Consider the following 9,182-nt stretch of genomic DNA (forward strand, 5'->3'; position numbering starts at 1 on the left):
TTCCATTTGAACTCTGATTCTGACGATTCTTTCACTTCAATTCATCTAAATTCAAAATATACCACCATGTATTAGTGTAAACTCATTAGGACATATTATGTTTTCCTTTCAATATTATTTATTCATTTAGTATTTTAAAATGTTTTTAATTGAAATTTGCTCTTTCCATAATCGGAAGATTTCGCGGAAGATCCGGAGGATCGGATTACAAGGAAGAATTAGAAAATAACTTCGAAGAAGGCAAGTCCTATTTTCCTAAAACATATTGAACCCATTTTAAAAAAAATAAAAATGGCCAACTAAAAAAATATATGTTTATCATCGCATGGGAAGATATGTTTTATCATCACATGTATATAGAAATCTATTTTAATTGTTGTATTAGTTAAATCCCATTTGTTAAATACCACACCTTGAATATTCTCATCCTAGTTCCATGTCACCTTAGGATTTGCCTGATGTTATCTATATTAATGTTAGATGACGCCTTGTTATCTAGCATGTTTAGGATTGAATACATTTCTTTAGAAATATCGCTAGTGAATTCATCTTTTCAGAGATGTCGATCCGTTGATCATGTGCATACTCTTACCATGAGATGTTTTATGCATGTGTGAAATCTTTGGTGGTTATGTGAAAAAAATGAGTGGTGTGTAAAAATGGGTAAAAACCTATTTTGGCGGGAGCAGGTGTAGTAGTCTTTGGGGAGACGCTCGTGGGGATTCGAGTGGTCTTTGTGGTGCTCATATCAATTATGAAGATACTTGCTTTGGCTACATAAGGACCGAATCATTACGTCATCATGCTGAGTCAACCTAGTGCAACCACACGTTTTAAATGGATAGGACTTGATGTTTCTTCTCCCAACTAAGTTGGACACACCATTAGGAGAGCTGAGAGCGACGAGAATCCATTTGCTCTATGTGAAACTTGCAGAATCAAGCGCTCTACAGAGCCTTGCTATCTTGATCTTGATTAGTATCCATGGAAATATCACTTGAATGTCTCGTAGTAGGAGTTTGACGAGGAAGGGTGAATGAAGTGTCTTGATAGGATTCGCTTCTCTGTTCTCAATTGTTGGAGGATGAGCATATCGTGTGGATAAAGTTGCACACATCTGTAGAGTACAAATCTATTCGAATAACCGTATCCGCGGTCATAAACATGCAAAGCAATGACCTCATCTGATTAGTTTTGAGGCGTGAGTATTTCTTTTTGGAGTGAGTGTGTAGATTATATATTCGTGTAGTAAAACCTCGTGATTTTAAAAAGATCAAGAGCTAGGTGGTACTCCGTGTACACCAGTCTCATTGTCCGGGGGTGGGGAGTGGGATAGCCCCTCCCAAGACCAAAACCTTCATTTTATACCTTGTTACTTTATTTCAAAATAACCTATAATCAACACAACTGAGTAATTGCATAAAAATTCATTTTCTTAAACTATACCAAATGACCTTATCCGTATTTTATCCAATATGCATCTTTCAACTCCTTGAAATAGTATAAGACTTATTGAGTACCTTTCGTACTCATTTCTTTCTATTATCCAGATAATGAGATGGATGCTGACTTCGTTGAAGCTGGAGAAGAAGATGAAGAATAATTGTAGGAGTTATGTTCACACTCAAGTTGCCTATGACTTGGGTTACCACACCATTCCGCTGTATTTTTGTTTTAGCTAGTTAGATATGTTTGTAAATTACTCGAAAGTTAGAATACCCTTGCGACATTGTAAATTACCTTTAGTTTTATATATGTCTGTGATGCTAAAATATTGTACTATATATATATATATATATATATATATATATATATATATATATATATATATATTAACTACTGATCCAGGGATTGATACAAAAGCTAGGGAATCGCAGGTAAAAGTCCCACATCCATTGTAACCAAGACATCCGTCTAGCCTCTACAAGCTGAGATGCGACGTTGCCTCATGAGGAGGCGCAACTGAGACGGGCGGCGTGTCCAAGGGTGCATGGGGAATGGAGGGCGATGACATGACAGCGTTGGTGGTGGCCTGGTGGGGAGGCGGTTTTGGATCGATTTGAGTGGGGAGGGGATAGGGCGGTGGGTTCTACGGTTTTTTATTTTCTTGATTTTTTCAGTGTGGTCATCGACGACGAGCTTGACCCCATAGGCGCCCTCCACGATGGGGCCCTCGTCCCTAATTGAGTCGACAGTGGCGATGGTGACCGGTGCGCTGGGGCAGTTGAGGACTCCGACTGTGGCAGTTGCCTCAATCGGCTCTGTGCCGACGATGACCGATGCCAGAACCCTCTTGGCTGTCTCGCCGCCACTTGAGGCGAAGGTGCGAGCGAGGAGCAAGCACGAGGCGACGGTGCCATGCCTCACAAGTGAGGAAGCGACACCATCGTAAGGGGAGGTGAGGGCTTGGACGAAGGGGTGACACCATCTTGTGCAGCGACATCTTCTAGCAAGAGGATCTTGAATGGCATCGGGATGGATTGGCGGCGATGTCAAGCGGGTGCGGTGGGTGTCTAGGGTTTTAAGGGCCAAACGAGAGAGGACTCGGGCCAAACAAACCAGCTAAGAGTGGGGGGTTGAGCAAACGGGCAAGATGGCGTGTGCAGGAGTAGGTTTTTTTTAAAAAAAAATAGCTTTTTATTAGATGAAAGGGAAGTGATGGAAGAAGGTGATACGAGAATCAACTTATGCTTTATATATAGAGATATGTTACAATACACTAGCCCATAAAGTCTAACTAAAAAGAGTGTGCACCTGATGTGCGTACTATTTGTGATCTGTATGTCTGAGTCTCATAAGTCACATGCAGCCATTATACACGTTGAGGAGAGTCTGTACATCGCCAGCAGGAAGATACTCTACTGCCGGTCAGAGAATAGGACCTAGCTTCTTTCTTGTGCGAGCACCGATAGAATTAGAGGAATTTACATCTATATCAATATTTTAGATATACTTTTCATCTATACTATCAGCTGTGTCGATGACAGATAGGTGACATGATACAAGCTGATGATATAGATGAAATTATTCCATAGAATTATCCGTGCCTGTCATCTGTATCACACACTACCACAACTATCTTCGTCTCCGTGCCGTGGCGAAATCACGGCGAAACGGATGGATCTACGGCGTGGTTAGCTCTCCTCTGCCGCAGCGTCGTATCCGCACCGTCAGCACCGTGCCCCACCTCGCCCGCTTCGTCCTGCAGCACTGCCGCCGCGGTGCCTGAAACATCAAACGTGTAAGCATGGCTCTGCCCCAGCAGCTAGTGTCAGCGACGAGAGAGATGGTCTTGGCACCTACCCATTTCCACTCATTCTCGCTCATCTTGGGAGCAATGACCCTGATCGTGTGGACTGTGGACACCGCACGGAAGCTGGCCTTGTCGCACTCCTTCTCCGACGGGACGCCGTGCCTCGCGTACTCCGTCACGGTGGCGCGCCCCGTCTCGTTCCGGACCCAGCTCAGGAAGAACATGGCGGGTCGGGCGCACGCGTTGTGCGGGCTCAGCGGACGGGTGTTGAACACGAACGGCCCATCGGCCCAGCTCCGCCAGGTCCGGAACGTCTGCAGCGGAACCTCCAGCTCGTGCGGCGCGACGGGCCACGGGTACACCTGCACGGTGTAGCCCCACGCGACGGAGACGGACCAGGTGTACCCCGGCCCGTGCTGGTAGCAGAAGCTCTGCTGCAGCGCCCGCGCCGGGTCGAAGCGGGACGCGCCGACCAGGGGCCGGACCGCGTCCAGCGCGGTCTTTCCCTGCGGGCTGATGGGCTGGATGTGGTCGAGGTGATGGAGCGACACCAGCGGCGCCACCGGGTGGGCCGCCAGCATCCCGTACGCGTCGCCGCGGATGTCCACCTGCATAAGTTGCGCAAGCGACGGTGTCAGTGAAAAAAAGCGAGACAATTTCATGGGTGCCGGTCGGTTCTCGTGACCACTTGCATGTGAAGCTTGATGGCGAGGTTGGCAGGGAAAAAGTAAAGACGTGTGCGCCACGCGACGTAACACAGAACTGTAACACAGATCTTGAAGCAGTACACGCGTGTCCCCAAGCGGCACACGCTTAAAAAGGGAGAAGAAAACGGGCGAAACGCAGAACTGTAACACAGTTCTCGTGGCCATTTGCACCGGGTCGTTTGCTCGTCTGTCGTAGCCTCCTAGAAAACGGCACAAGCGTCTCGTCCCCGACTCAACGGGCACGTCAAGCACGGTAGAGAACCAGTACGCCGACTGCGCTGGGATGCTACAACATTTACCGTTCCCCGTCCGCACCGGAGCGAATCATGCCCGTCGCTCTCGTGATTCCCACAACTCCCCGTGCTACAAAAACTACGCTAATCTGACGACACCTACACCCGGAAATCTCCTCACGGGAAAAGATGGCCAGACACCTGGCCCGTCGAGGTAACACGTCGCACCAACCAACCTCCGCCGCGTTGGCGGCACCACGCTCGGGAATGCGGCGTCGAGATTTGGACCGCCGCCCCGCCGCGGTTTTCTACAACCATCAACTTTGGGGTCCCCAAAACGAGCCGAAGCTTTTGCTCTGCGGCACCAATCGTGGACACACGTCACACCCCCACTACGACCTACCGGCAAAAGCAAGCGGCGGCGGATTCATCAATTCGTGCGCCCAACCAAAGGTTCAAGACCCGCGACACCTAGGGCCCAGAGGGAGTTTACCTCCACCGGGCTCCGCGATTCTGGGCAACGCGATAGAGTCCAAGCCTGTGACCATGCAAATATGATTGGCACTAGAGGTGAGATTTAGGCAGGGCCGAATTAGAGCGATCTATGTGATATGATGATTTGGTATGACCTATAGCACGATGTGGTACTAGAAAAATTAGGTCGAGCCAGTAAGATATGGACACACCGGCGGTGCCGTGGTCAGGTCTTGGCACGGTGGACGGTATGGTCCGATCCAAATAATGGGTCGTGTCTGAGCTAGCCTAACACAAATAGATCTGATTCTCGCAAAGTTGTTGGTTGGTGATTGTAATATACTGTCATTGACAACGGGTCAAGCGAATACAAGTGATTGGCAATTGAAACGTTATTTGGATCGTAATATTTTGTCCAAACCTCTCATTGTGGTGTTGATCAATTAAGTTAAAGAGTCTTACGTATGTCTATAAACATATCGAAGCTTGTTTGCTGGTTGTTGCTAATTATGTTTATGCGGATAGTTTAGAGACTTCCATGAGCGACTAGTGGAGGCGACTTCGAGCGAGGCGCGGATCCGACATCTCCCTTGTCGTCTCCGGCTTGCCAGTGGCGTGTATAGGAGGAGGGACCCATCCTATTAAGTTGTAAGTAGTTATTAGGTTAGTAGTTGTTGAATAATTATGCTCTTGCCCTTCACTTTCTTCTGGTCCGTCAGGGGCTGCGGCGCGTGGAGCTCGGTGCCGATCGAGTGCTACAGTGTTGGCCATCGCCACCGCTCGATGAGGAGGAGAAGGCTGCGGGGGCTGCAGGAGCAGGCGTTTTGGCGCAGTTCGTCGTCTAGTAGTTGTGTTTGTGTATGATTTTGTGTTGCATATAAGTATATATATGCGTATGTGATTGTGTTGGGGTGTATGAGGTTTCTTCGGGTCGTTGGTCTTCTTATCGGGGATTGTAGGGTTAGTGTTTCCGCATCATCGGCTTGGGGGTCGATGGTTTGCGGAGGTTGTTGATGTTTGCTCGTCGGCATTGGTTGCCGTAGTAAGGTTAAAGTTGGCGACATCGGTTTGCTTCAAGTCTGACGAGGTTTCGGTTGTTGGTCGATTTGTGTTGCCTGTTCATTCATCGTTTCGTTCATAAGACCCGTCTCAGGCGGGCTGTCTCTTGTGCTGGAAAAAATTTACGTTTACTTGTTGGTTAAGGGAGCAGCTTCCGGATTCATTTTTAGTGCACTTCCAACACCGGCGATGCAAAGTAGTGTTCGGGAGGGTTGACTGGAGGTGTACCTGAGTTTCAATTGTTGTAATCGGTGGCCTGTAATTCTCGTGTTGTATCAATGAAATGTCATCCTATTCCTTAAAAAAATTATGTTCATGCGTGTCCCTATTCATCGAGCATAACAATCATGTTTGCTTATCGTGACAGTCAGATCGCACCCTCGACGATGCCTAATCGTGCAGCAGTAACTATATGCGAGTTCACAAATACGAGAGTCGTGCTTGAGATGTGCCATGGGCCATGTTTGGGTCTGGCTATCCGCTTGCTATGCATGGCCCGATGGGCTAAATGGGTTGAGTCTGGTCGGCACAAGACGCCACGAGACACGAAAGGGTTATACCGTGCCAGCCCGAACCAATCTAACCCAAGTCCCACCTCTGATTGGCACTACGCCAACCGGCACCGCGCTAGGACAGGGCGGGGAAAATCTACATACCGTGGCAGCCCGGACCAATCCAACCCAAGTCCCATCTCTGATTGGCACTACGCCAATCCCGGCGCCGCGCCGGGTCGGGGCGGGGAAAATCTACCCCAAATATGGATTTTTTTTTCTCTGATTCGTTGTCCTGTTTACAGCGGCTGCGGCACGGCAGATGAAATGGGTGGCGATGGCGAGGTGCCTGGCAAAAAGGAAAAGATGAAGATGTACTTTTACCAGAGGTGGTGGGCAAGGCCAGGCATTCCTCTCGTGACCTGTCGACGCTTGGCCTGCTAGATACCCATTTCACATGGGGTGAACTGGTGGGGAGAGAGAGAGATGTCGCTCAAGGACTCCAAGGACTAGGCCTGCTGGCCAACGACTCCACGCTATCCGGCAACTTTTTATCGAACAGGTCATGGATGGCATTGTCCGTCGCCTGCAGCCACAGCCGGGCTCCAGTAATTTCTAGAAAAAGATTCCAGTGGCAACAATATTGGTCTCTGCAGCAACCGAAAGATGCTTCCGTGGATTCTCAACGGAGGACGAAAGATGCTTAAAGCTCATGAGGACTTTTTACTTGGGGAAACGGTGATAAGTTGGTCAAAAAGCTTTGATCCAGGGTGATGCAGAGAAATTCGAGTGGAATCAGGATGGTCTAACTGCTGCACCATGACCTGCCGAACGGAATTTTGAATGCGAATCAGAAGTTCAGATAATCGGTTATCCATTCCTAAAATTGACATTTTGGGGAAGAAGGGACATTTTTGGTTCCTTAGGCACAACTTGCATACTTCGGTATTAAAAAATTGACTTTTTTGGGGGAAAAATTGACATTTTGGGGAAGAAGGAATCATGGCAGTGCTTAGTAACGATGAAAGAAATGGAGCTGCGTTAAGGACGTTCACCTGGTGGAATCCGTGCTCGCGGGTGAGCGGGACGCCGAGCTCGCTGAGGCAGGCTTGCACGCGCTGATCGCTGCCGTAGAACAGCCTGTACCGGTCGAGGCAGCCGTCGATGGCCTTGGCGAGCGCGGCCGCGGCCGGATAGCTCACCGCGAACCCGCCGCCGCCGAACGCCATGCCGTAAGAGTGCATCACGTTTTGCTCCACGCTCTCCGACGGCGCCCCGACGTAGTACAGCTCCTCGTGGTCGTACTTGCGCAGCACGGCCACCAAGTTGTCCGGGAAGAACACCGTGTCGTCGTCGCCCATCACGAACCACCGCACCTCGTCCGGCGCAGTGTCATTCCCCAGCTCCGCAGTGATGGCTAAGAACGAGTCCACCACGATCCTGGCCATCCGCGATGCCGAAGCCCGGTCGCCGAACCGGGAGGCGTCCGCCGAGACACGGTACGGAGGGCACGTCGCCGCCGGCCACGGGCTCACCGGCTCCTGGTCGAGCCAGACGTGCCCGCGCAGCTGGTCGGGTCGCCACCACAGCTCCACGTACCCGCGGCGCTGGTCCCACGTCTGTGCCGATGCTCCGATGCCGAACACGATGTGAGACAGCGTCGTCGGTGCGCGGCCGCCACCAGCCGAAGGCCAGTCGGCCGCGGCCGCCTCGTCACCCGGGAAATCGCCCAGCTCGCCCGCGCAATCCTGGCACCTCCACAACCGGTACAGCCCACCGGCGCCGTCATCCGGGAAGAAGGCAACGTAGGCAAGGAACGCCAAGGTGGCCGCAATCAACATGGACAGCGACGCCGCCACGCACCACCGGCGCTGGTCTACCCCGCCCGCGCCCGCGCCGCACTCTGCGACCTTCCATTTGTGCAGCATTCGCTCCTGCCACGATCACCGTCTTCCTTCACGGGGATCTCGCGAGGCAGGGCGAAGTGGCTGGCAGGGCTCGAGGCCCCGGCCGTTCTTTTCCTGGAAACAATGATGAGAGGCTGGTGGCGAGCGCTCCCTTTGAGGCCCCTCCTCGGAGACGGCGGAATCGTGCCGCGCGAGCGTGGGAATGGAACGCTACACTGCTCCCCGTCCTTCTCCTCCTCCTGCTACGTGGGCGTATTTGTATTTATCGCCTCCGGCCGGCGTCCGCTCTCACCTTCGGGAAACGAGGAAGCGGCGACACCGTACGGCGTGGGTGCTATGATTTGGACGCCGCGTCCTTGCGGCCCGCAGGTATTGTTTAGCTTTGCTGCTTTGGAAGGACGCCGCGGCGTGGCACTACAAGAATAAAAGGCGCGTTTTTAATCGGAGAATTTTATAGTACAAACTAGTAAATTAATATAAATATAGGAAGATAGAATCAATCGTAATTTTCGAATGAGATTGAATGGACGGTATTCTTCTTTATATATTTACACTTATTTGTTTGTTTGCACTTAGGATTTTTTTAAAGATTTTTTTCCTTTTAATCTCGGTTTGATAGGGTTGGGATGGAACGCTTGAAAAAGTTAGGTGATTGGTGTTGTGTCCCCCGAGATAACCGAGCCGTTAACCTTTCCGATAAAGGCTCGCGGAAGGAACCGCCCGTCCATTCGCTATGGACGAGGAGTCGTAGGAGTCACGAGCCATATCTTCGAGTGCATGTGTGGTGCGGTGGTGCCCAGCCCACCGGGCGCGGCTTGCTTCGGCGCCGCTCAAGGGAATTTAGCCAGCCGCGTGGAGCCATCGCAGCGTTTATTGGGCACTTCGCTGTCTACTTTCCCGGCATCTTCCGAGCCTTTCCTCTCGAGCTTTGATGCCGTCGCACGTGGACTAGTCAGCAAAATCGGGTGCTAGAGCGGCAGCGGTGGTATTCAAATTTGTGTAGCTTCTGTTGTGCCAATTCTGAGATAAGAGTCTGTCTGCGGTTGCGATCTTGTGCT

At 50.7% G+C, this 9,182-nt stretch overlaps 1 protein-coding gene across 1 annotated transcript; it reads right to left on the minus strand.

The window, feature by feature from the left end:
• Positions 1-2,862: 2,862 nt before the first annotated feature.
• Positions 2,863-8,545, minus strand: LOC133916430 (uncharacterized). The gene is made up of 3 exons (XM_062360097.1): positions 7,273-8,545; positions 3,304-3,861; positions 2,863-3,225 (listed from the first exon to the last, which is right to left on the minus strand). The coding sequence occupies exons 1-3, from the start codon at positions 8,143-8,145 to the stop codon at positions 3,124-3,126; spliced, it is 1,533 nt and encodes a 510-aa protein (XP_062216081.1). The 5' UTR covers positions 8,146-8,545; the 3' UTR covers positions 2,863-3,123.
• Positions 8,546-9,182: the final 637 nt, after the last annotated feature.

The sequence above is a fragment of the Phragmites australis genome, chromosome 4, assembly GCF_958298935.1.
Source record: "Phragmites australis chromosome 4, lpPhrAust1.1, whole genome shotgun sequence".
NCBI lineage: Eukaryota > Viridiplantae > Streptophyta > Magnoliopsida > Poales > Poaceae > Phragmites > Phragmites australis.

Excerpts from the sequence above, each read along its gene's own strand:
- LOC133916430 (XM_062360097.1), bottom strand. The coding sequence starts at position 8,145 with ATGCTGCACAAATGGAAGGTCGCAGAGTGCGGCGCGGGCGCGGGCGGG. Across the intron at positions 3,862-7,272 it reads GCGAGCACGGATTCCACCAG|GTGGACATCCGCGGCGACGC; the intron begins GTGAACGTCCTT and ends CAACTTATGCAG. Across the intron at positions 3,226-3,303 it reads GCGAGAATGAGTGGAAATGG|GCACCGCGGCGGCAGTGCTG; the intron begins GTAGGTGCCAAG and ends TTGATGTTTCAG.